Source organism: Miniopterus natalensis, chromosome 21 (genome assembly GCF_054644295.1).
Source record: "Miniopterus natalensis isolate mMinNat1 chromosome 21, mMinNat1.hap1, whole genome shotgun sequence".
NCBI lineage: Eukaryota > Metazoa > Chordata > Mammalia > Chiroptera > Miniopteridae > Miniopterus > Miniopterus natalensis.
The window spans coordinates 4,426,082-4,453,735 of NC_142101.1; the positions used below are offsets into that span (position 1 = coordinate 4,426,082).

A 27,654-nucleotide genomic window follows, 5' to 3' on the forward strand; every position below is an offset into this window, starting at 1 on the left:
AAAAAACCCGAATAACCTTTATTTCAGTCACTCATTCCAATCTCGGCACCTGGGAGAGGATGCTGACGAAAGCAAGATGAGGCCTCACATACCAAAATGTCTCTCCCACATTATTTTTTTGTTATTGTCCCACAGTCACAAAGAGACAGTTTATTCATGTTCTTTTTCATCTGATACGACGATTTTACCTGTCTGAATCACCAGGAACATGCCCACGAATGACAATCAAGGTTCCAGGTTCCAACTGCTCAGGAATGGTCCCAACATAGGGGATTATCTAGGAAAAATAATTTTAACAAATGTACTTTTACATAAAACTGAAAAGCTACGTTTTTATCACATGTAAATCTCAACCTAGCACTTTCCGCGCTGTCCTCAGTATTCAAACAGCTACACAATATCTGCAGGCCTGGCCAGGTAGCTCAGTTGTTTAATGTCGTCCTGATGCGCCAAGGTTGCGGGTTCAATCCCCAGTCAGGGCACATATAAGCAGCAATGAATGATGCATAATAAGTAGAACAACGAATCAGTTTCTCTCAAATCAATAAATAAAAATTTTTAAAAACCAGCTCAACAATATTTGCAAACTGAGTCACTTGGAAAAGACAAAAGATAAATACTAGTCGCAATACTTTTTATTTCTCTGGGGGTTTTATGAAATAGAAATTCCACTCCTATTATAATTCTGGTAATAGAAAAAACAACTTGTTGCAATGGCAGCCCCTCCCCTCCTCAACGTTCCACTCAGCAGCAGAGTCAAGATGCTCCAGGCCCTAAGCCAATGCTGACCGAGGTGAGGATACTCACTGCCTGGGGAGAGGACTTATCCACACCTGAGATGCGAGTGCCGAATCTGGGCTTCCAGACTGCAACCCACAACACACTTCTGGACATCAGAGAACTCTGTGATCTTAGGATGAGTTCTGGGTGCCTGTGGATCTCTCAAGGCTATCTACCAGCTTGGGCTCCAACGGGTGTTCCCACACAGTATTTGGGTCTCAACCTGCCCACCCACCATCTGGAGCCCAGCCTTTCTGTCTGGAGCCTGACACACTCAGACCTTGTCACTCCCCTTTACCTACGGTGACTGCACGGGCTGGGGACCTGTGCTATATAGGCTGCGTCTCCTGCCTCACAACCCTCCCCCCATCTTCCACTCAGGAGCATCTGGCAAGTCTTCCACCAAGCTCATCCAAGTTATGACTTATATGCTATAATCTATCCAAGGTAGCTCTGATTGTCAGGATATAAATAAAACAAGAGGGGCTTGATGTAAATGGGCTCTAGCTGAAAATCTCAGCTCAAGCACACTCCTCTCTGTGAAGCCTTTTTCAGACTCCCTGGGCCAGCTAAGAGGCCATCATAGCACTGTGTGCTCTGTCTATTGCACACATCTCTGCCTGGATTGTGAGCTGCATGGAGCAGCATGGGGTCATCACCTTTACATCCCCAGGACAGAGGTCCAGAGATGATTGATGATTACATGGTGAATGAGTGAGCTCTCACTACCCCGAAGCAGCTGCGGCAGGCCTCTCACATGCTGAGGAGCGGCAACTAAGCAGCTGCTGCACTGCTGTTGCTGCCTTAAGCAGTAAGGCAGACATTTCCAAAGCCAGTTAACATGTGGTGTTATGACAATCCCAGAGGGCGGGGCAGGGAGAAGGGAAGTGAACAGAGCCCAAGTCAACAGAAACTGAAAAACACCAACAGACGTACAGAGCATGGCTGTACACAAAGCAGAGTATGTGTAAAGGGTCACACCCTTGCACTGATCTTTCAGACCACAGCCGATTCGAAAAATAGATAGCAGCATCTTCCACAGTGTAAATCTCTTAATAAAATGAGAAGTTTTTGTAACTTCAAATTTTATATATGTTCTAGTTATATTTATGCAGACTACTTAATAACACAGAAATGTTAGCGGTATAAGTATCAGTGGGAAAGCAGCCTACAAAACTATGCACAATATAATCTTAACTAAGTTAATAAACATTAAACAGAGAAAACACTATAAAGAAATAAGCCAAAAATTATTTCTATAATAAATATATTTTTATAACCACAGATTTTTTTAAAACATGTGTTTAATTTTAGGGTTGGAAAGCTGAAAATTTTGGCCATTTGCCATTTTAATTGCCTGGATTAATGCTCTCTACTTAGTCAAGTACCCTAAATTACATCAGTAATACTCAGCTTTTTTGGACCATGAATGAGACAAAATGCCCTGCAGCCCACTCGCTCAGCTCACAGTTATTTGCTCCTGTGAAAAAGGAAGAGAAGCAGCTGTTTTCTAGGCAACTCTAAGCTTTGGTGCTTTATGTTTCACAAAGAACTGATTTATGTAAAAAATTAAGAGATATGATCACATTGGAGACAGTACCATAAGCTTGAGCCCTACTCAGGCTTGGTGTTACTTGCCAGAACTTCCTAGTTGATTCACTTTTTTATGACTTATGTGCAAGGGTCTCCCCTAGGGAGACCACAGCTGGAAAGGAGTACGAGAGTCCTGTGCATGAGGAAAGAGGTCAATACCTGTGGAAAGACAATGAGTGGAAATGGGATACTTCGTTTAGCTGCTCAAAATCAAATCTCTTTCCCTGCCTAAAAAAGCCCCTCCCTAGGAATACCAGCCTCACCTAGACTGCAGCGAGGGCAAGGGCCCCCGACAAAGCTCTGGCAGTCAGCACGCCCAGCTCAGACATGAAGGTAGTAGTAGTGACAAGAAGCCAGAATCATGCAGTATTCTCTCTGGCAAGGGGGTAGCGGCTACATCCAGGGTCAGCGGTGGCTACAGATGTCTCTTCCTGGGAACAGTCCTACAGTACACTGCTGGGTGCTGTGACTAGCTGGCAAGCCTGGTTCTTCAGTCCTGCTAGAGATTCTGAGGACTATTCATTATCATTTCATAAATTTCTTTTCAGCAGAGACTGGCTTCTGTGCTTGCAGCTACAAACCCTAATTTAACATCTGAAATAATGGGGCAGTGTGAAATAAATGTGTCAGAAAAATGTATAAAGAATCCTAACTGAGCTGGCCAAAGAAAGGTAACGAAAGAGGTGTGATCTGAGCTGGGAAAACAGTGTTAGGCAGACAAAGTCAGTCAGTTCAGGTAGAAATATAAGTCTACAAAAGCAGAGGCAGGAAAAGACAAAACATATTTGGGAGACAGTACTAAGGAGCAGTGAAAGACAGAGTCAGGATCAGATTTCAGAGTGATACAATGAAAGTGGGGTTTGGGACAACAGTCCAGTGGGCAGGGCATTACCTGGAGACAGTATTTCCAATAGGCAGACGTAAGGCGACAATGACGTATCCTGGCTGATGCAGGACACACTGGGGGAGAGGTCACAGGAGACAGACAAAAGGTATTTCAAAGGAAATTATCTATATAGGGTTAACATCTAAAATGGTAAAACGGGAGGAAATAGATTTCTGATGGAAGACGAGTTTAATTTTGAACACTTTTAATGAGAAGGGTTGGTAGGACAATAGGAGCAAACAGAGTGGAAGACATAGGAGATTCAGGACCACACAGAGTGGCCAAAACTCATCCTTAAAGGTCAGAGTAAAGATGATTATAACAAAGAAGATAAACTGAGAGGAAGAGTCAGGGAAAAAGCCTCAATAGTTTGTAAAATTAGGGGGTGTGCAGAAAAGAGTGAACAAAGCAAACCTGACTGCTATCCTTGGAAGACCTTCTTACAAGGCTGGCTCTTGGCTTACTGATGTCTAGGAACTTGGAATTTGGGAGAGCACCCACCACCCTAACTGATAAGGGTAGCTCACTGCACCTCAACTGTCTGTGCAAACAACATGGTTTATGCTAAAATCTGCTTCCTTGGGGAGTCTAGAATTTTGGTACGTGGTGGGCAACCTACGTGACCAGCCCCCAGTAAAAACCCTAAGAGTAAGCCAAGGAGCTTCCCTGGTAGGTAGTATTTCACACGTGTGCTGGGGTTTGAGCGCCCCTGTGACTCCACTAGGAGGTTCCCCTGGCCTTTGCCCTATGAGCCTCTTCCCTTTATTATTCTGCTCCAGATCCTTTCACTGTAATAAACCACAGCCATGAGTATGACTCTATGCTGGTGAATCAAAACTGGGGTGTGTTGGAAACTTCAAAATGGGGGGTGAGAAGAGACAGAAGAGAGAAGGATCAGGCATATCAAGGAAGCCAATTTTAATAAGGGGGGACTGGCAATATCGTTAACATGGAAAAATAAGCAAGATCAAAAAAATAAAGTGGGTATCATATCTTCTGACCCAATGATTCTACTTTGTAAAAAATGTAGGATTTATCTATGAATTATTGGCACATGCACACAAAGATTCACATACAAGGATGTACATCATAGCACCGGATACAATCACAAAAGGAAATAGTCCTTTAACAGGGGACTGGTGAAATACGATACATATGTATGTAAATACACACAATGAACTAATTATGCAGCCATTAAAGTAAGCGAGATTCTAAACCTGCAGATATCTCCAAAAGATGTAAATGGAAAAAAGCAGGGTGTAGAACATATTATTTGATACATGAATGTAAAGAAACAGGATATCTAAAAGGTGATACATACAATGGACATTCACATACATCCTCAGGAAAGACATACAAAACACTGGTAGAAAATGATCACCTTTGGGGAGGGGAACTGAGCACCAGGGTAGAAAGAAAATTTGCTTTAATGAAAACTCTAAACAATGTTTGAATTTTTAATAATGAGTTACATGTTTTCTTTATATTTAAAAATAATAAAAAGGAAAAACCACTGGGTTTGACATGAATGGATTTCTAATTTTCAAGAGAGATTATCTTCAAATTATCGAGGGCTTGGTCGACTGGGAGGCGGCGGAAGTTAAAGGCAGAAGGATACTGACAGAAATGCAAAACTGGAAAACCACAGAGGGGAAGTGGGTTCAGGGAGAAAGATGCAAGTTTAGTTCTGAACACACAGTCTTGAAAGGTTGGCAGGGCATCTGAGAGCTGGAAATTCACCTCAGATGAAAGGCCGGAACTATAAACAGATTGTAAACCTATTCAAAAGAACTAAAGGTGATTAGGGAAGACGTGAAAAAAAGAGAGAAGGTGAAGACAAGAAAGCAATTACAAATAAGTAAAAAATCAGAGGGCTGAGCTGTGTTAAGAAACTCAAGGCAGCAGAAACTGACTCTCAGGAAGGTGGTCAAAGAACAACGGAGCAAAGGCTGGAAGGAACCTCGAAGGTTAAAAAGGAGATTTTATTGTTTTGTGGTTTAAGATTAAATTGAAGGGAGACAGGGAGGTATTTAGACTTCTAAGGAGAAAGGAAGCAAGGTTGCTAAGGAAACTGGCCTGATGAGCTTTTCAGCACCAGGTGGGATTAATGTTAACAACTGGTTAATTGGAGCAACAACTTAACCACAGCTTAAGGACTAATAAAATAATAAAATACATATTTAGGTAGATGCTGAGTTGTCAAACAATGTATTTCACTGAGGGCATTTCTGGTATGAAGTGAAGATACTGTCTTCCAAATTATTCACCAAATTTAAGTGGAAAGAAAATGAGCCTGACTTTCTTAAGTTTGGAAGCCTATCAAGTGAACTATCAAATGAAATATATTAAATGTGAAAAAGTACATAGGCCAGTTATACAATTTATCTTTCCAAGAAAAGGTAATATGAACAGAATCTTTCTACCACCAGTGACCAAAACTTTAGAAACATTAAGAAATAGAAATAAAAAAAATAAAAAAATAAAAATAAAAAGGTAGCAGTTGTCTTTAGAATGCTTAATAAAGAATACAGTAGAAAATCAATAAACATTTTCCCACTGATCATTAACAAAATAACCATAATGTAAGAAAAGTTTTTAAGCCTAGCTTGTACAGTATCCTAATTAACTTAAAATATCGAAGTTATTCATGGCCTTTTTTCCCCATGGTCTTTTGAATACTGCAGGGCAACTAGCTACAAACTAAACGAGCTAAAGTGCAATATGGGGACTCAATGCTATGAATATTTAACAATAAGTGAAATTTAAAGACACATCAAAATGTTTTACCATTCAGGCCAGTCTTTCTACCTCTACCCTTTTCTGCTTGTGAGAGCTGACTATAAAACAAAGAAAATAAAAAATAAATAAAAAAGCTATGTGCTAAAAAATATTTACTTTGTAAACTTGTTATCATGAACTATCCTCAGAACAGAGAGAGGTCCTCTGGGAGCCCTGAATGCAGTTACTGCTCTAAAGCAGCATGACTTCAGGAAATAAGAATCAGTTTATTTTTGTTCCAACCCTACAGTTTGTGACTCCCAGAAGTCACAGGAGTCATCATTATGCTCATGTCAAGATATGCAGGGATTTTAACCTAGAAAATGGTTTTCAGTTTACCATTCCAATAAGGCATCTCTGTGCACAACGGCCAGCACTGACCAGTGTAACCCGACAGCCCACTCCTCCTCCTAGCTCCAGTCAAGGTTACACTTCAGTCACCCTTGGCAGGCAGCCTATTTTTTTCAAATCTCTGCAGAAAGTCAGTCTACAACTTTGAGATGCTTTTAACTCTAAGATGCATAAAGTCGTTTTTAATGTCTCTGACTTCAAATTCAGTAAGTCGTCTTTTTTAAACCTAGTACTACTTAATTATATTTCTGCTAAAATTGAGTTTGCTTTGATATGGTGGTCATACCTGATTCTTGCACAATGACATTAAAACTTAGGAGAAAAAGTTATATCTATAAACTAAATAGTGAACTCACACTAGTAAGACTGAGCTCCAAGGGCGGGTCTGTTACTTCAAGGACCCTCACCCTCCCTATTGCCCAAGAGTCTCTTTTTTTTTTGGGGGGGGGAGTATGAAAAAAGCAGCAACTCTATCTCAGACCTAAATACAGGATTCAGCTCCAGATACAATGAAACTGTGTCACCACATAAAACTAAACCAAGTTCGTTACTTCCCAGGATGTACACTGAAATTTTAAGCAATTGAGCCTCAAGACCCTTAATTTTTTTCATTCTCCATCTCACCCCTAGCTTTTGACATTTCCCTGCTCAAGTAACAAGCAGAATTTGAAAGGCAGAGAGAAAAACTGAGACTTCTCATGAACAGATCTAATTAAAAAAGGAAATTTAAAACCTGTAGAGTAAGAAACCCATTTTCCTTTTAAAATTATGTCTTATGATATCTGTACTCTCCTACCACCACCCACATTGGCATTCCCTCCCCTGTGGTTCCATGTTCCCATTCACAACATTCTCAGCACCTTGTGCTGTGAGGGTGACCCGTCCTCCACCAGATCCAAGGGTGGGTCTGTTTCCAGCCAGTACCCACCACAGTCCCTGTAACACAGGGTGCTTTACACACGTGTACTGAATTCTATTCCTGACGCCTTCCTACACCAATAATTACTATCCCACTGGATTTACTCTCAATCCTGCCAAAAGTAAAAAGTGATTTCTGAGAAATCAGTTACCGGGTTATAGGTGACATTCTGCAGGTTGTTTAAGGACAACATCCTTCCTTTCCACTTTACTGCTGACTGGGGTCTCTCTTCTGCGTATGATCTACAATTTCAAGCAAGTTTCATTTAAAGGCTTCCCCGATTGAAAATGAGGCCGTTGTCCTGTGTAAAATCAAAACAGAGGGAAAGAAAATGCATCATTTTTCTTCATATTATAACTATTCTTAAATTTAAATTATAAATTATTTTATCGGTATTTACGAAACAACAGGATGCTATTACAATCAAAGAGCTGACCCCAATTTTCACCTAGTGTACTTATATACTAAATAATTTTGGATTATGAATGCAGGAAATATTGGTTTAAAAATTACATCAGAAAATTTCTAACACAGAACTTATTAAAAATACTAAAACAATAGCAAATACTCCAGTACAACCATCAGATATTCATTACAGTTTTCTCATCTGTAACATGAGAAGAGCACTCCCCTCACAGCTCTGTTCTGAGGACTGAGAGAATTCGTAGGACAAGTCAGTCCCTGCGCGTTTTGGCCGTTACCGTTCATAGAAAAGACGGCTCAAGTCCCAGAGGAAAAATCCAGTCTCTTGAATGTTAATAAGATGGTTTTCCCTGTGGCTAAACAAAGGGGGCGCATCCGCCACGGCGTTAAAGACAAACGTGTGGTCGCGGTCCGGCGGCGGGGGGCGCGGGGCGGCGGGGGGCGCGGGGCGGCGGGGGGCGCGGGGCGGCGGGGGGCGCGGGGCGGCGGGGGGCGCGGGGCGGCGGGGGGCGCGGGGCGGCGGGGGGCGCGGGGCGGCGGGGGGCGCGGGGCGGCGGGCGCAGCAGGGCGCCGGAGGGGGCGGGGCAGCAGCGGGCGCGGGGCGGCGGGCGCAGCAGGGCGCCGGCGGGCGCGGCCTCGCTTCCCGGCGGCGGGCGGCCGTCGCACACCCGGGCCTGGCTGACGCCGGGTGTCCGCTGCGACTTTCCACAGGGTCCGTCGAGGGAAGACGACTTAGGAACTTAGGGCGAAACCGAAACTCGAGCTTCCTGACTCACGCGCAGTCGCGGCGCCAGCTGGTCCCGTGGGAAAGCCGCGCCCCTGCGGGGTTCGCTCCCGCGCGTGACGAGCTGCGGGTCCGGGCAGGGGCGCCCAGGGCCGCAGGGAGGCCGGGCGGCTCCCGCGCCCTCCGCCCGCCCGGGCTCCCGCGCCGCCGGCCCGGGTGTCGCGGGGGCCGGCCCGCGGTCACCGACACCGCGCCTCGCAGGCAGCGGAGCCCTCGCTGCGGCTCAGGGGCCCTCGGCGCGATGCGGGCAACCTGCGCGGGCCGACGTCTAGCGGACAGTGTCTCCAGCGAGCCGGGCGCCGGCGGCCGCGGGTCTGTCGCTGAGACCCTGTCACGGCAGCGGCGGCCGAGGGAGCCTCCCCGGTCGCCGGCCTCGGCTGCAGGGAGCCGGAGACGCGGCTGACCAGACGAGCCCACCCACCTGCTGACGGGTCGCGGCGCCCAGACCCCTCCCGGCGGCCCCCGGAGCCGAGCAACGCACTCACCGCCGGCGTCGCGGGAGCTCGGCGCAGGGGCGTGTCCCCCGCGGCGAGCCGTCCCCTTCCGGCCCGGCTTCCGGCCCGGCTTCCGCGGCTGCGGCCGCCAGGGCGCGGAGTCCGCGGCCCCGTCTCCCCGACCCGGCTCCGCACGGCCTTTGCGGACTCCGCCCGCGACCGGCTGCGTGTGACAGGCACGCGGGCGGACTCTGTCCAAAATCCCCCGGCGGCCCTGCCGCCCCCGCCCGCCGTGAGTGGGCGGAGGGAGGTGCGGGGGGAGGGCAGGCCCGCGGCTCCCGGTCGTGCGTGCCCCGTCCGCCGGGCGTCGCCGGCGCCAGCCCCGGGGAGGCTCTGGGCCGCCCTGCCCCCCGCCCGGGCGCCTGGGGCCGGAGTCCCAGCTGTGGGTCAGGCCGCCCGGCCGGAGGGCCGGTGCCGCTGCCTCACGGGTCGGGAAGGGCGGCAGCGCCCCTTCCCGACCCGCAGCCCCACGTGGTCTCCGACCCGCAGCCCCAGCGCGTCCGTCGCCCCCGTCGCCAGCCCTGTGCGCGTTGCGGGAGACGCAGGGAGCACGAGTGGGGGCCCCACGACTACGAGTTGGACCCGCTGCCGTGGGAACTTCGGAGAGAAGCAGCCCCCGGGCGGCCGGCCGCCGGCTCGCGCTGTTCCCGTCTCTGCCCGGCTTCCATCCGCGTTCGCTTAAAGGACACGCTTTGGTGTCACCGCGATGGGCCGTCCTGTAGGTTTAGTGTCCACGGAGGTTCCTGACACGGCCCACGCAGTGAACCAGGCCCGCGGCCCTGCGCCTCCCCACCCGGGCTCCCGGCTCTGCGTTTCCGCGCTGGCGCCGCTGTGGGCGCGAGGCGCAGCCTGTGCGTGACCCACACGCCGAGTGAGCGGGACGCTGCGGGCGGGAGGCGCAGCGTGTGCGTGACCCACGCGCCGAGTGAGCGGGACGCTGTGGGCGGGAGGCGCGGCCTGTGCGTGACCCACGCGCCGAGTGAGCGGGACGCTGCCGGGGGAGGGGCGCGGGGAGGCGCGGCCTGTGCGTGACCGACGCTCTTAGTGAGCGGGACGCTGCGGGCGGGAGGCGCGGCCTGTGCGTGACCCACACGCCGAGTGAGCGGGACGCTGCGGGCGGGAGGTGCGGGGAGGCGCGGCCTGTGCGTGACCCACGCGCCGAGTGAGCGGGACTCTGCGGCCCGGAGGCTCCAGCGCCCGTCCCCAGGCCGAGTGGGAGCAAACGCGCGTGGTCTGCTGGGTGCGTGGCCCCGAGTCAGGGCCAGGGTCCGATGCTGTTGAAGAGATTCCTGATTAGAAGACGCGCAAGTCCCGATAACGTATTTAGAAATGACCCTCTTTGGTCCGTTTTAAGGAGGTCAGCATATTTTTTGTCATTCGAAATCAACAAGTTCGTACTGAATGCCCGCCGGGACCGGGCACAGTGACGGGTTCCGGGGACACACAGGGCTTCTCCGGCGGGGTACCCCCAGCACCCCGCGGAGGCCGCTCTGCAGACCCGCACAGCCAGCGCGCTGTGCCGCACACGCACGCCTGTGATAAAGCCCGCAAAGGAGGCACCGTCGGAGACGAAAAACAACAATAAAATGGATCAATTACAACCAGGCCGCAATGAAAGACTAGAGTAAGGGCGTCGGCCGTCACGCGACCGTCGGTCAGATAAGTGAGGTGGCTGCCAGGTGACCGGCAGGGACGCTGGACAAGGGGACAGTCACACCCCGGGCAGGACGGAGGAAGACGCCTGGCGATTGCGTCATGCTCCTGAGAACCTCATGCAATTTAAAATTTATGAAATGTCTGTTTCTGGGACTCGCCATTCAATATTTTTGGACCACAGCTGACAGCAGGTAACAAACCACAGATAAGGGGAAGCGACTGTACTTGCCTCAGGGGACCCTTCTAGATGCAGAGAAGAGACATAAATATTTCGAAACCCTCCATCACTTCTTTGTGTCACTGCTAGAGCCTCCTAATTGCCTCCCTGCTTTTGCCCTTGCCCCCTGCAGCCAGAGGCGTGATGACAAAGCATAATCCGCACGATGCTGCTGCTCCTGAAGCCTCCCACTAGCTTTGCTCCTCCACTGAGCCAAGACCCAAGTTCTTACAGGAGCTCTTCACCGCCTGCCCCCCACCCGCACACACTCGGGCTTCCTTTCCTGCTCCCTTTCCCCTCCTTCGGAGGCAACCACGCTGGCCTTGGCCCTCCACGGCCAGCTCGTCACTCCCGCCTCCGCCTTGGGTGTTTCCCTGCCTCCTTCCAGGCTCCCACATACCAGTTCCCCGAGGCTCTTCCTGGCCCCCGGATTTAAAATGACGAAACCCTCCTGAAACACACACACAATCCCTACCCCTCGTCCTTGCTTTATTTTTCTCCAGCGCTTGTCATAGTCTAATATGCTATATAATTTACCTTTTCATTTTATTGGACTTCACCCACCCGAGTATAAGCTCCAGGAGGACAGGAAGTGTTTAACTGTTCTCGCCTCAGCGGAACTTACACGCCCGCGTGACACACAGATAGTGGTGTGTTTCGAGATTAAGAGAGGATGGTGGAATCGGGAGCACTTGGGTGGCCACCTTAGTAGGGTGCCAGGGGAAACCTCTTGGAAGAGGTGAAGTTTAAGTTGCTGGTGAATGGAGGGAGGAGGCAGATGAAGATCTGGGGAAGGGCATGCTAGGCTGAGGGAACATTTAGTGCCAAGAACCCAAGGCTCCTACACATTTAGTGCCCTCGGGAACAGAGGCTGGTTGTACAGCTGGGGCTAGACGAGGAAAGACTGGTCTGAGGTGAAGTCAAGGAATTCAGTGACGTCACCTAGGAGAGTAGCTAGCTGGACAACTGACCTAGGACTTAAGACCAGAAAACCCAGGGAGACTGAGGAGGGGCAGCCATGGAGACCTGCTGAGAGGTGTCAGAAGACAAAGTCTTGAGAAAGAACGGCCAACTGTGCCAAATGCTGCTGAGAAGTCAAGGAACACAGAAGTACCAACGACTTAGAAACACGGAGTGACTGAAAAACACTTGTGACTGAAGTGGGCTGGGAAATGCGAGGGGAAGAAGTGGTGGGGATAATGACTACATATTTTAGGAAGGTTTGCTGTGGAGAGGAGCAGAGTGTGGAAGCCAAGGAAGCAGGGTAAAGGGGAGATTTTTATTTTGTTTTTATTTTTGTTTGTTTTAAAGACAGAAGATACCACAGCGGTGCCTTTTAGACTTTTTCCAAGTAAGCTACAAGAGGGACTACATTTACACTGTGACTGGTTACGTACATACTTAAAATTATGGAAACTAAAATTTCACAAAGCAATACTCCTGTTATGTGTGAAGCATTCTAACTTTACATTTAAAAATACTGCTTATAACCCACTAAAATACTTGCAAGTCCCACCAATGGGTCATGACCTTACTTGAAAAACAGGGTTGGTGGAGTATTGGATGGAACTGGCTCATACCACCTGTGAGAGCCAATTATGCATCTTGAAATTGGCCAGGATGGGAGTATTTACACCATGGAAATGGATAACTGCTACAATTTAGAGCTGCTTGCCCCTCCCCCCGCCAGATGTTAAACATTTACCAAGACACTACTAACTGTGCTCATGTGAATGATCCTCTCCCACATCCAACACCAGCACCACCAACCTCTTTTTTCACCCCCAAGACGCCTTATGTTCAGATTCAGCAGGCTTACCTCTTATGTTCTACAGGATCATGTCCCAAATCTAGTCTTTTCAGGTGTGAGAATCAAGCTTCTAGAACTATGGTTTTGTCATAAAATAAAAGAATCTTGGAGATGGGAGAGATCTTCAGAGTGAAAATTAAATTAACTCATCCCAATGGCTCAAAGAATGAGATACTGTCCCATTTTTTAAAAACTTTTCTTGAATGGCCTGGCAGCCTATAGCATGTTAACCAGTGAATGTGTATTGTTATTTGACATGAGAGAAATATTTCTGAAATTAGGTGAATTTAAAAAGTCAAAACAAGATTGAATACTATAGAATAGAAAGAAAAAAAAAGTTTAAATAGGTGTATTCCAGCAGACCAGGCAGCATGCTAGGCACTATAGGTACAGTAAGTAAAAAACAGCTTTCCTGGAGCATAATCTAGTGGGGGTTCGATTTTAAGTAATTACATGTATTTTTAAAAGAGTGATGTTAGAAACTACTAATCATTATAATCTTGGTTCCTGCAAAATTGCTGAGATTCTTAATACCAGTAAAAGGCCTCCTTCAGCAGCCGTCTCAGGGCTTGGCCAGCCCTCGTTGCACATGGCACTTCCCTGCCCGCTCGTATTGACACAGCTCATTGTAAAATAAAGTGACAAGTGACACCTCAAGGGAAGAGTTTGTGACAGGTTGAAGCAAGCAAAAAACCCAGGTGGTTTATCCAAATTAAAAAATGTTATTGAGTCCAAATACTTCTTTAAAAACGTCATTTTGGAAGTTTTAAAACATAAGTAAAGACTGTGATGGATCTCCATCTGCATTTTGTCCAGCTCTAGCCATGACCAATGTGGCCCATCTGCTTCATCTTCATCCCACCCAGACCCTCCCACCACTGGCTCATTTTGAAGCAAATCTCAGGCTTCATTTAATCTATAAAAACTTCAAAACTGGTCTTTAGACCTACCTACAGGTTTAATAAGATCCGGTTCAATTTTTTGGCCAGAAGATTTCAACAGTGGTATGTACTCCCAGGCGCAGGTCATCAGGAGGCACTTGCAGTCTGGTCTTTCTTTGTATGATATCACGACTGGTCAGTGGTTTCAGCTGTTGTTAGCCTGATCCACCTATTACAAAGTTTTCATCGCCTTTGTACCAAAGTTTTAGCAGCTAGCTGTTGATGGTCATTGCCTAGATCCATTATGTCATTAGGAATTGAAAAATGGTGATATATAAATTCCATCATATTTAATTCTCCTATAAGGAAATACTGTTTCCTTCGTTAACTATTCGATGACTCCACGGTGAAGTTTATGCCAGGAAGGCAGGGCAGATGCTTGATCCTTTCTCTGTACTTAGGGGTTTTCTTAATAAGTTGGTTCCGCATTTTCTGGTTCACCCACAAAAGATGGCCAATAAGTTGGTTTAAAAAAAATCATTATGAATTCATGAAAATTAATATATTTAATGTGTTTCTTTTTTTGGTACTTAAATTATCCCATCTTTAACCCTTTGACTCACCTCAGTGTTTTTTGGACACAAATCTTAATTTCCTTGCTTTCTGGTATGACAAGATGTCCTAAGCTATCATTTTTATTTCCTGCCAAACCTGGGCTTCGCAATTTCTCCAAGGAAACTTTTGGTGGGAAATGGTATACAGAGACCACAATTTTGACTAGGGATGCTCGTGGCAACTGGGTTGGTTTCTAAGCTTCCTCAGTGGGTGGAGCTAGAAAAATTTGTTTTAAATATCTGAGTTTCTACTTATTTCTTTTCATTCAATTCAGGGTTACAATGTTTTCATTTAGCTTTTTAAAATTTATATTTATACCTCATTTTTCTTATAAAAATCTTGATTTCTAACAACATGAACATAATTACTTGCTTGCTTTATCCCATTATATATAATAGTTTCAAGATAAAAAGATAAATATTATCATAACAATGTAATTACAAAACAAAATCAAGGTTTGTTTGCAGCTTTCTGTCTTTAGGCTATATCTCACAAGAGATAATCAAATGTTTATGTTCTAAAACAACGTGAAAATACTATCCAAAGCGATCTATAAATTTATTGCTATCACTATCAAAATCCCAACAGCCAATTCACAGGGAATCTCAAGGGGCCCCAAATATCCAAAATAGTCTTGAAAAAACCAAAAGTTGGAGCTCCCCCATTTTCTGATTTCAAAATATATGACAAAGCTAGTCAGCAAAATAGTGTCGTGCTGGCAAGAAGACAGATAGACCAACGAAACAGAATAAAGAGCCCTAAAGTGAACTCCCTTATAGATGATCAATGATCTTCAACAGAGATGACGAAGCCACTCAATGGGAAAAGGCCAGTCCCTTCGACAGGTGGTGCTGGGGAAAATGGGTGGACAGCCACATGCGAAAGAGTGAAGTCTGACCCTTATCTTACACCACATACAAAAATTAAATGGGCTAAATATCTAAACATAAAATCTAAAACTATAAAAATTCTAGAAGGAAATATAGAAGGAAAACTTCATGACATTGGATTTTGGCAATGATTTCTTGGGAATGGCACCACAAGCACAAATAACAAATTTAAAAATAGATGAACAGGACTACATCACACCTAAAAATTCTGCGCATAAAGGACACAGTCAACAGAGTGAAAAGGTCACCTATAGAATGGGAGAAAATATTTTGCAAATCTTTATCTGATAAGGGGTTACTATCCAGAATATATAAAGAACTACTACAACTCAATAGCAAAAACAACCCAATTCAAAAATGTGCAAAGGACTTTACAGACATTTCACCAAAGATGACGCACAAACGACCAACAAGTATATGAAACATGTTCAATATCACTAATCATTAGGTAAATGCACATGAAAACCACAGTGATGTACCGCCTCACATTCACTGGGAAGGCTCTTATAAAAAATAACGTGTTGGCAAGGACATAGGGACGTCAAAGTCAGAGCACAGGGCTATGCACTGAAGCATTACTTATGGGAATATAAAGTGCAGCTGCTGTGGGAAGCAGTATGGAGGTTCTCCAGAAAATTAAAGATAGAGCTGCCATAGGACCCAGCAATCCCACCCCAGAGGAACTGAAAGCAGAATCTGGAAGAGGGATTTTTATACCTGTCATAGCTGCATTGTTCACAATAGCCAAGAGGTGAAAACAACCCATGTGTCCATTGACAGATGGGTAGATAAACAAAATGTGATACTTACATGCAATGGAATATTATTCAGCATTAAAAAGGAAGGAAAACCTGCTACGCATGCTACTACGGAGATGAATCTTGAAGACATTACGCTAAATGAAATAAGCCAGTCACAAAAGGGCAACTACTATATGATTCCACTTATATGAGGTGTCTAAAGTAGTCAAATTTATAGACACAGGAAGAGTGGTAGTTGCCATGGGCGGAGGGGGGAGGAAATGGGGAGTTAATGGTACAGAGTTTTTGTTTTGAAAGATGAAAAAGTTCTGGAGGTTTGTTGCACAACAGTGTGAATACACTTGTTATTGGACTGTACACCAGGAACGTCTCTCATGTATGCAATGACTCTCCCAAGTCCACAGGCTCCTTGATGGTGGAAGGTGTTGCTTGTCTTTGCCTCCTCAGTGTCCAGGACACATTTTAGAAATTCACTAGACTTCTGATCGACCAATAGAATCAATGGCTGTGTTAGAATCTACATAAAAGCACCAATTAGAGATAGTTGTTGACATCAATCTTTAATTTTGTAGCACCTATTATAACATAAAAATAATCTTTATTTCTAAGAAAAATATAAAATCATACAGGAGATCAAATGAAGGCAGCTTAAAAAGTATAACATTAAGATATATAAACACAGAGTATTACAAAAATTCAGTAGTCCAAAAGCGTTGCCTTCAATGGCTGAAGAAAAGTCATCCACGGGGCTTCTGAGGACACACATCCAAGGAAAACGGTCACTGCTGTCACATACAACAGAAGAGCATGGCTCGGCTTAGCAAGTCATGGGGAGCTACCCTCTTATTATATTTCCAAAAGGGGTGGTAAACAGTACTTCAAGCTGCACCTCAATTTAAATATAAGGTTGATTCTGGGAGGCACGGGGGCCGAGGGTCTTCCTGTAGTGGGGAGACCACCAGGTGCGGCACCCGCTCGCCTGGCGCTCCAGGCACCCAGCCCAGGGCCGAGCATCACGGCCACGATGCTCTACACACCAGGGAAGAGAGACTTGCCCTCCTGCATGCGTAGCGGGGTACACAGGGTTCCAAGGGAGCCCGAGCTCCCACGGAGCAGACAGACGGTCTCGCTAATTCTTTGGACGCATGTCATTATGTAGTTTCCGTTACAAGTGTAGAAAACAATTTTAACATTATTAAGCCCAAAGTGTCATTAACTATGGAAGACAATCCCACAAACTGCCTCTGCACGCGTAGGGGAAAAGGAGAAGCGGCGCCGGCCTGTAGTGGGGAGAGAAGGCCATAGGCATATGGAGGGAATCAGACGGGAGAAATGAGCGAAGGGCCTAAGTAAGCAGCAGGAAGAGCAGAAGCAGGGACGGAGGAGAGGAAAAGTGTGCAACAGGCAGGGCCGAGACTAACAACGCTGCAAGGAGGATAGCTGGGCTCAAGACTAAGTGAAGCATTTCTTCATCTGGAACAGGGGAAAGGAAGTGTGCTGGACCTTATTTATTACTGTTGCATTGGGAAGAACATGTTTTTATGTATGTATCACAGAGGAGGAGGGAAAGCTGGTGCTGCTGGTCCACGTGCACTTAACCACGGGGGTCAGAGCCGAGCCAAACTGAAAGGGACAGACCAAGTGTCCACAATGGCCAACCATAGGTCTGCATGGAGGAAAGGCCCCACCGAGTGTTTAAAACAACTGCCAGAGTACAGAACTCTGTAGAGTTGACTGCCACACACTGATCTGAATGATGGGTGACGTGATGTGGGCACCTGCAGGGGACTGGAGCCCTCACTCGACGTACCCTGCCCAGTTATGAAACAGCTGTGCAGTGCCTATTTTTTTGCATGGCTACTTGTAAGGGCTATCTCAGTGCTGTACTTTTTAAGCTTTTAAACATACAACCAATAACTTAAAAAGTTTGTTGCTAGGCTGGTCCTGGATGGCGGCCAAACCCGAAAGGCGCGCGGGCCTCGTGCTCCAGCAGAGGGCAGCACCGCAACGCAGCTGCTGGGAAGGAACCAGGCACAGCATCTTTCGTCTGGTACCACACATTTCCTATAGCACTGAATAATTGTTATTTAGTGTCACACAAATGGGGGGCTCGTTCATAGGGTTATCTTGAATATTGATGGCCAATCCTAGCACACAAATTAAGCCCTAACAATTTTATATCTTAAAATTTGGAATAACGTGCCTTATTTGAGACCCCTCCTCTTATGAGTCTTCCTGTGTCTCCGCGTCCTGGGGGTGGGGAGTCTAAGGCAGCTTAGCTTTCGCTCCCCTGCATGTGGTGATTTTCTACTGCAGCCAAATAAAATGCACATTACATTGAGCCTCGTCATATAACACTGCAGTGGGAGTTCTGTTTAAAAGAATTTCACTTTAGAGATTTCATCCGACTCAGCATAAGCGCTTTAGTCCACAGTGTGGCCAGTTGAACATGGATCCCTACAGAGAGCACTGAGCAAAGCTCTTTTGTATCAATGAGCTTCAACTGTAACAGTTTCATCAATTAGTCAAACTTTTCTTCCTTCTCACTCTTGCCCTTGTAAAGCCTCAGCCTATTTACCTTATTACAGTATTTGCTATAAATTAACTTTAAAAAAAATATTTGGGTATTTACACAACTGAGTTCTAGTGCTACTGCAGTTGATAATTGCTCTGCAATTTCTGTATGTAACACAGATAAAAGCCATCCTACATTTACTCAAAGTCTAGTCTGAATGAACTTTATTTTTTAAAATCTTTTGGTTAAATCTCTCCCTACTAGCATCATTGGCAATACGTGCAAATAACGGCAGAGTCAAACCGAAACAGCACAGCCCCCCACACGGGCATTTCCCCCAGGCAAGTATAACAGGAATCTGTGGCTTTCATAGCCAGGGCTATGAAATCATTAGCCCTTAGGACTTTGGAAATAATGATGCCAAATGGGGAGATGAGCGGGTGATGCTCTGTGGTCGCACAGTTTTCCTGTGTCTCCTGAATTTAAAGATAAAGGGGCACACTCGGCTCTGCCCATACGGACCCGCCTGAACTCATTTCTCACCAACTTGAAGATAAGTCTGCTGACAGGAGGAACAGCTACCTGTAAGATGCATATGATGATACGTTCCCTGAAAAGTCAGTTTGGAGATTGGAATTTTGAGTTTGGAATTCTGGAAACATGTCCCATAGAAGCAGTGCCAGCAGGGACCAGCGTTCCCCAGCCAGCCCACAGCCCGCAGAGCTTTCAGTTCACAGACTGTGGAGTACGGAAGGACAGCTCTGTAGAACCTCACCGCCATGTGTAACAGCGTTTCCAGGGAAGATTCCCACCACATTTTCCAGATTTAAAATCTGAGACAGCAGGAACTTAAAAAAAAATTATTTGCAGCTGTGGTCCTATTGGAGGGGTTAGCAGCCCACCTTCCCGAGCTGCTGGCCAACACCAAGAGTGGCTTTCAGGGAGCGGGGCCTCCACTGGGCTGGGAACTTGGTAGGAGCCCAGGGCCGCCGGTGGGGCAGCAGGGGCCGGGGCAGGGTGGTGGCGGGGGTGTTATTTCCTCCCTCTCCCCCCTCAGGGTGCCCTTTGTCAGTGGATGTGGAGGGAGCCTCTGGAAATGGGAGCCCTTGCCACCCCCCTTGTGGGAGCGATGGCTGGGTGGGGTGGAGGTACCACCTGCCCTCCTATTCTGGCTCTGTTTGGGGGAGGCTCGGGCCCCAGGTGGGAGGAGGAAGGAGCAGGGTGAGGAAGGGAGCAGGGAGGGGTTTTCCCTCCCATCCTCTCTCCTCTCCCCTCCTGCCTCTGCTGGTCACAGGCCCTGCAGGCTGCTGTGGAGTTGAGGTGGCGTCTGCCTGGGTGGCCATGGGGGAGGGAATGTGAAAGGAAGGAGCAGAGGGAGTTCCCCAGCAGCCTGGGGACGGAAGGGACTTTCTGGTGGCGCCTGGCTAGGCAGCAGGTAGCAGAACATGTCAGGCTGGGACCCACTCCTTATATCCCAAGGGGGTGTCAGGACACAAGGAGTGATGACCATCTGGTGCCAAGCGACACTAAATAATCACAACCCCTTTAGTTCCAAATCCCTAAAATGTCTATAATGAATGCCTAAAGCTCATCTGTTTTCCCACAGTAAATTTGGCCTTGAGAGCATGGCACATAAAATTGTTTCCTGGGCGATTGGAGCCCCTGTACAGTGCCCGGAACATGGCTGAGAGTAAATACTTAACAACCACTTCATTGGACACCAATGTGCAAAAATATCTATTTTTTAAAACTCTACATTTTACTACTGGCTATCAGTTGTCTTGCAATAAACCTGACATTTATCTGATAAATCTGGCAAGGAAAGATGAGTGGGGGTGCCTGACCCTGAATCAGAGGTGAAAAGTCTCCAGAGTTTCTAGTCCAGAGTCTGCATCTGATGGTGAGGCTGACTTTCCATTATCGCAGCCTAACAAAAACCCCTGTAACCATTCGCGGGAAGAATGCTGCTGACTTAGAAAATAACTTTTTTTTGGGCTAATACTAATCTTTCTTATACTCCAATCAAAGTTAACTCATCATTTTTGCTTATTTTAATCAGGGATTTACACAGAATCCCCCACTCCCTGTTATTGAACAAAGTGCCTTAATTTTCTAAAACCACAGCCAAACCTAAATAGCACTTTTATGAAATTGTCAAGCAAACCAAGGCTTCTCCCCGCCCAAATCCTAGAGTATCTGGTCTCTCCAATGACAAACCCTTCTATCTCCCACGATTTCCCTCCCCCATGATCATCAAATAAGAGCATTAGAAGCTCTTTGGACACAAGTTTTCACTTGGTTTAGAATCTGGATTGTGACGCACACCTTCCCTCCCAGCAACACCACTGAGGGTCCCCCTTGCTGGCTAAGCCACTGTGTAGTGCTGTTGGCTGTTTTAAGCTGGGAGAGTAAGCGCTGGAGAGACTGGGGCATGCCTACGGGCCAGGTGATTTGTATTTCTTTATTAACAGAGCTTCATCTCAGGGGTGAGACGGCCAACCTTATGTAAAAAAATGTAAAAGTAAATTTTAAGCGAATTTTTTAAAGCCATGGGTGACCAAAGGGCATTCTGCGTCCTCTCGTCAACACGAGTCCGACATCCCATGTTCCTTTTACCCAAGAACTCCTGACTCTGCCCTCCCAACGACCATCCATTTTTGTACTGCTCTCAAAAGTACTCGAGCAAATGACATTTTGATAGTGCACAGATGATAAAGGCATTTGAATAAAAAGAGGGCACCTGTGTTCTGAAAGGTATCACCACATAATTCACCGGGAACTTTATAACAAAAAGTAACACACAGACCCACCAGGCTAACTTCTCTCTGTTTTCTTCTGAGCCGTGGGCTACTGGCCGTGAAGGAGCCTACGGACAAGGACTGCTTGGGGCCGTCACAGTCTGAGTTCCTACTTCAATCGTCGGCAGAATTTTGGGAGAGGATAATTTTATTTTCATCACGGCATGAATCCATTCTGATGGTAGGCTGTGGCCTACAAAATATTTCTCCCAATTCCAGATTCAAATATTAAATTAAAACATGTGCAAAATTAAACAAACGAAAATCCGCCACCAAAACATAACCTACCCCTCCCCAAAACCATCAGCTTGGGGAAAACCAGTGTCCACTGTTCCACGTCATTACCCTAAAATCTTGAAAAAGAACAGATTCACATTGCTCCCTGGCCTGGGCTGTTTCAATGTTCAAAGAGGCCGAGAGGAGCAGAGGTCTAGAAGTTCCTGGGGTGGTCTCCACGCCCCCGCTTGGGCCACTCCTCGTCCACCCACCTGCGCAGCACGCGCTCCACGTCGGCGCGGTGGTACAGCCTGCAGAGCTCCATCAGCTGGCCCACCGTCCTCTGGCTGTTCCGGAGCAGGAACTCCAGGGTGGGGCTCTGGGGCCTCTGCTCCAGGAAGTACAGCTCGTCGAAGGGCATGCCCCACTTGCTGGCAAAATTCCTCCAGTTTTTCACTGTCGGGTGACACGGGTCCAGCTTTATCCTGATCACGTCGAGCAAGTCCTGGTCATTGAGCAGGTCACTGATGGTGGGGGCCCGGAGCAAGCAGGAGGAGCAGGTGCAGTTGTCCTGGCAGGACTCGACCTTGCTTACATCTGGGGAACAAACAGGACAGTGTGTGTCAGCAAGAGGCCGGGACACCTCACCTCCTCAGTCCCTTACTTTCCATCTGAACTGTCGTAGTCGGTGACTACGACTCACTCCATGATGGGCTCTCTGTAGCCAAGGGCAGGCTGGACTTGATAAACAAGGCCCGTTTCCCTTTCTTTCTGAGACTGTTTTCAACGTGCAACTACAGGCCAGAATGAGCCCAGCGGGGTCGGACTGCCAGCCGGAGCAAACCAGCTCCCACTCGCCCCGACCTCAGCCCTCAGCCCTTCCAAGGCAGAGTCAGCCCTGACAGTCTCAGTGCCAAGCGCAGCACGTCCGGGTGTGAAAGGTTGCACAAGTCTTCAGAAGGTCTTTGAACACACACTGAAAACTGGAATATCCACTCCATACACATATTTGAAAATGAGTGGTAACTGATAATACCAGAAAGCTTGTTTTTTAAATGTAGGGTCACCTTACCATCCCTTTGCCTTTATCTGTGTTTTCTTCACCCCTGGGGCTGCCTCTGAAGTGGAGCCAACACCCCAAGGTGTGTGCAGGGGGTCAGAGCTGAGGCCCACGGAGCAGAGCCCCGCCCCAGCCCGGCGGCGGGCAGCTGCAGCCTGGGTTTGGCGCTCAGAGCACCTTATGTTAGGAGGAGGGAGCTGGCAGGTCCTTCATAAGAAGGCTGTGGGCGGCGTCTGCGCAGTGGGCCACCTGAGTGACTTGCCTTCTGTGCCAGCACGGGGCCTCCTGAGCCCTCTGACAGAGCTTAACAGCCACAGGCCACACCGGAGACCACTGGCCTGGAAAATCCTGGGAAGTCGCCGTGACCTCAACCACACTAAGCTGTGGACTTCCCAATTTAGAAAAAGGAAGTCACTTTGCTGATGGTTTAGGTTGAAAACCAGCAATTTGGGGGCAAGTACATATTAATAGGTAACAAGAGCTATGAAAATTAGGCCCCTGCCCTTTGACCTACGAATCTAACTTCTGAGCGTCCAGCCTGAGGAGATCATCGGAAATGTGTGCGTATGGGAACCTTTTTATTACAAACGACTGACACGGCATGACTGTCCTCCTGATGGAATGTCGTCTACGGAAGTATGAAGACTAGACAGCAACCTACAGCAAGCGTGTGCACGACGGCACGTGAAAAAACGCCTGAGGCACAGCACACATGTACTATGGTTAGAATATTGAAAACTTATTGCCATGGAAGGAAATGTACAAAAATAATAATAGCTATTGCATTGATATGGCGGGATTTTGTTTATATTTTCTAAACTTTCTCCAGTGGTGAAAACCATATATTTATGTGACAACCAAAATAATGTGTTACATTAACAAATACGCCATCTAGCTTCGCACAGAGACTGACCACTGGCCAGTGCAGCACCCCGCCTCCTTGCCCAGCTCCCCATGCACTGAGCCCCCCCTTCTGCCTTCTCCAGGATGTCTCACCAAACATCTTTCCTCCCCTCACCCCCGGCCCGTCTCTACTGACTTGCGTTACTTTACCCACCAACGTGTATAAGGGCTCCTCTACTGTAAAAAATAAAGACCTCAAACCACCGTCCTCTGGTTTCATAACTTCCTGAAGCCACTTTCCCTTCCTGTTTTTATAATTCACTGTTGAACTTCTAGAAAGAGAATTCAAAGCCCGCTCCCTCCGACGCCTCACCGTGCTCATCTTGGCTTCGAGCAGCAGCTGACCCGGCCTCATTCCCGCCAAGCCCCGTGGAGACTGGCCTCAGTCCCCTGCACCCCAACTGCTGGCCGGAGTGCAGTTCTGACCGGGCAGGGAAACCCAGGACAGACAAACGGATTCCCGCCTGACCTTGAGGATCACGGGACCTGCTGCTGCCAGTTCCCCATCACGCCACCTGCCCTGGATACGGCTGCCTCGGGAACTGGGCCCGAGGCTCTGAGGTCCCTTCGGACACTGTCCCTTCCACGGCAGGCTGCTTCCTCCCTGAGGGTTCCTCCTGACAGCCAAGCCCGGTCCTCCAGGCACATCCTGCCATGTCCCGGCCACTTCCCTTCCCTTGTCAGCCAGACCTGGGGAGACCCCAGCCAGTCTCACCCGGGAGTAGTAGGAGCTACTCCAGCCCTGTCCTTAGCCCTGAGACTTCCCGCCCGGGGTCTCTCCTTGGTCATCTCCCCCGCTCCCAGCAACCTCGACAGGCTCTCACAAGGATGTAAGGCCCTTCTTTTTGCACGCGCAGGACCCGGCCCAGCTGCATGGGAGAGTGAGTGCACGAGGGATGAGGGAATGACCAGCCCTGCCCGCTCCCGGGCTCCAGAACCGACCCCTGGAAAGCCCCTCAGGAAATTCAGATGATATCTCCCACTAAAGGGACCTAAAATCCTACTGAATTTCTTACCCTATGCACCAGAAGCACCTCGACGACTTACACCACAGTTTTCACTCTACCCAACCTGTTCCTGCAGCCGTGGGCTCCGCGGGAAGCTCCAGGCCACTCTTCCCGTCCTAGTCCCGTGACTTCCTTCAACATAACCTGTGCTCCAGACGAGCCGTTCAGTTCCCTGAACACACAACATTTTTCTTCTTGTTCTTTTAAAATTTATTTATTAACTTAAGAGAGAGGAGAAGGGAGAGAGGGAAATACCGGTTTGTTGCTCCACTCATTTCTGCAGTCATTGGTTGACCTTTACGTGCCTTGGGCAGAGAGAGTGCACAGCCTTGGCGTATGCTCCAACCAACTGAGCTACAGCTGGGGCCACAGCACTTTTTTTTAAAGTGCAATTAAATAAAATTAAATACTAACATAAGCTCAGTATAGAAAAGTATAACTAATACAAGCTCAGTATAGGAAATTTAGAAATTATACGCAATGATAAATTTTGTATATAAACTATTTTACACTTTGGGTTTCCCGACTTCATGACTATGAATAACAGTGTGATGCAGACCCCTGCATGGGATTCTTGGGCCACAGGTATGAAGGTTGAAGGCTGTGAACACCGCCCCCCCAACCACTTTCCAGACACAGCGGCTGAACCAATCACACTCGGACCAGAGTGAGGGACGGTGCTCCTCTCCCTGCCCCTGTCTCAGCACCAAGCTCTCGTTTTAGAAAATCTGTCCGTTTCATAGGTGGGAAAGTATACCTTATATTTTTCTACCCTATGCTTCTCCTGGGGCTTCCTCTGGTCCGTCTTCTCTCTTCTTTCCCTCTCCTTCTCCCTGTTGAACTTTCCTTCCACTAGCAACCTTTGTCCACCCTATAAAACCCACCTGAGATCTCCCCTCTTCCATGAAGCCCTCCTACTCCTGCCCGAGGCCTCCCTGGACCCCACTGTTATGTCTGCGTGTCCTGACTCTGCATGAAGCGTTCTGTGTGGTTTCCTGTCCCTAATTTTACCTTCAACACCTGCAATGTATGCCACACCTGTTTAACCTGCAGTTACATTTCTATGTAATGTACGGAGAGTGGTTCTTCAGCTACATTAATGGTGTATGGAAAAGGAAGGCTTCAGCTGCAGGGTGGGGCAGAGTTAATTTAGCCTTTAAAAAATCTGCTAATGGTGAAGGCAACTGAATTTACTTTGCTCTTATTTAAATATAGGGTCAAATTAACAATATCTGCCAACTGGGAAAGAAAGCAGATTACCAAAGAGTACATACAATTCAGTTTTTGTAAAAACAAATAATACAGTCATTCACATTCACGTAAAGCACATTATCCACACTTCACAGGCCCAGAGAAAAACCTGGCGTGTATTACAAAGTGGATAGTTCTTAATTTTCTATAATTGTTGTGTTTATTGGGATAGTTTAAAAGTATTTTTTAAATGTCACAGAAAAGCCAAGCAGGATATAAGCTCTAAGACCAGGATTCAAGGTATTGGTTGGTGTCCGGTCTCTCTTACTTCTGAGATTCGGAGCTGGCACTGTCCCCTCCTTCGGTCTCAGCAATAAAAACAGCGGGAAGGTTTCTCCGAAGCTCCTCTCAACCTTCTAGTTGGTGAAGAGGTTGGGTTTCTTTGAACAATGGCATTGACAAAATTATCAGTGAATGATGTGCCCAAAGTCCACTGATGTTTTCCTTCCTTTTGTATTTTCAACAACACAAATGACACCATTCACTGAACTGGAATCTACCCAAACTGCCAACATTGGTGAACTGAAAGCTGTCTTTTGAATCATAAACAGTAATTAGCTTTCTGGGGGACTCGAGCAGGAAAACATGTTTTTTTCCTGCCAAATACATTTGTCCCGCCCTCTGTAAACACCAGTCGTGTCACAGCACCCAAGGAAGGACAGCGGGTGAGGACTTGGGGAAGAAACAATCCTGGGAGAGAGACTTGGGACCAAAGAGGATTTCATCAGAGATGGGGGAAATGGGGTTGTCTGATGCCTCTCAAGTGATAAGCACAGGGTTGCCACGCAGTAGAAATTTAAAACTGCCATATGAATGAATGAGAACTGCGCTGTCTCCACAGGGGACAGGGGAGATTTGTTATCATTGTTTGGTGAGTTTTAGAACCTGAATAGAGATTAGGAAAGGAAATAGAATGTTGTTGGTGTCTGCTGGCAGCAAACTGATATTCGTGGGAAATAGTGCAGAATTGGTCTTAAGATACAAAAAGATGGAATGATTCTAGATCTGGGAAGGAAAGGAGGGGGTTATTGAAAAGAAAAGAAAAAGAAGTTAATTATATACAAAAATTTACTTAGATTCTCTAATAATTAGTGTCCTCGCTTGACATACTTTGACGCTTGACCTGTGCATGATCCACTACGCAAAGCAAGAACAACACACACCAGGTTTATGATGCCTTATTAGAGCCAAACCCTGGAGGGTTTGCTCACTGCAGGTTCAGTCTGAGCACTGGCGTAAATGAAGAACTGACTGGAGGAAGAGCCAGATTTCATCATCACAGTGTCACTTATTAAGTGCCAGTGGATAACCAGTCCTGTGCTACGTCCTTCACATGCAGGATCCTGAATTGCACCATCAAGTCCAGGTGCTCCAACCCCTTAGAGCTTGACTTCTCACCGCATTAACATCTACGGACTTCAGATTACTTGTCAAATAGTTCAGTTGGTTAGAGCATTGTGCCAGGATGCCAAGGTTGGGGGTTCGATCCCCAGTCAGGGCACATTTAAGAATCACCCAATGAGTGCATAAATAAGTGGAACAACAAATCAATGTTTCTCTCTTTCTCTCTCTAAAATCAGTAAATAAAATTTTAGAGAGATTCCAAGATGGCAGAGGACTGAGTGGAAGCTACACTGACATTTTCCTGGGACAAAACTGGAATCAACTGCAACTGAAGACGAGCTGGAGAGCACCCTCATGACCAAGGAGGAAAAGTGGAGACCCCACAGAGACTGGTAGGAAGTGCAGAGGCGTGAGAGGGCTGGCTGGGCGCCCACAGGCAGCAGCTAAAGGTCTAGAGGGAGATCTCAGCTGTGAGGTATCCTACTGAGAACTTTGGCTCTAAACCCCAGGCTGGGCTCCCCAGCCCAGAGCACCAGAGCTGAGAAAGGTGCCCACATAGTATCTGGCTGTGAAAAGCAGCAGGGTTTCTGTCTGCCAGGGAGAGACAGCTGGAAATACAGTCACCCTCTTAAAGGGCCAACACACACAGTTTCATGAGCAGCCACTCACCTTGGGCTCCAGCAGAGAGAGGGCAGAGTGGACTGGAGCTGTGTGGGGAGAAT

At 47.4% G+C, this 27,654-nt stretch overlaps 2 protein-coding genes across 8 annotated transcripts in view; both read right to left on the reverse strand.

The window, feature by feature from the left end:
* LGALS8 (galectin 8) overlaps window positions 1-9,036 on the reverse strand; it is a 31,500-nt gene extending 22,464 nt beyond the window's left edge. The window contains exons 1-3 of one of the 7 annotated variants that reach the window (XM_087829005.1): window positions 9,000-9,036; window positions 7,459-7,608; window positions 189-277 (exon numbers count right to left, since the gene is read on the reverse strand). In XM_087829005.1, the coding sequence (XP_087685131.1) occupies window positions 189-277; window positions 7,459-7,500 (131 nt within the window). In that variant the 5' untranslated portion in view covers window positions 7,501-7,608; window positions 9,000-9,036. Of the gene's footprint in view, window positions 1-188; window positions 278-7,458; window positions 7,609-7,707; window positions 7,967-8,008; window positions 8,099-8,935; window positions 8,954-8,999 lie in introns of those variants that run through there. The other 6 variants (XM_087829006.1, XM_016199869.2, XM_016199867.2 and 3 more) reach the window with 6 other exon arrangements.
* A 10,361-nt stretch (window positions 9,037-19,397) lies between these two features.
* Window positions 19,398-27,654, reverse strand: part of EDARADD (EDAR associated via death domain) — a 50,069-nt gene continuing 41,812 nt past the window's right edge. Inside the window, exon 6 of the mRNA XM_087828893.1 lies at window positions 19,398-21,964. Coding sequence (XP_087685019.1) covers window positions 21,582-21,964 — 383 coding nt within the window. The 3' untranslated portion in view covers window positions 19,398-21,581. The remainder of the gene's footprint in view (window positions 21,965-27,654) is intronic.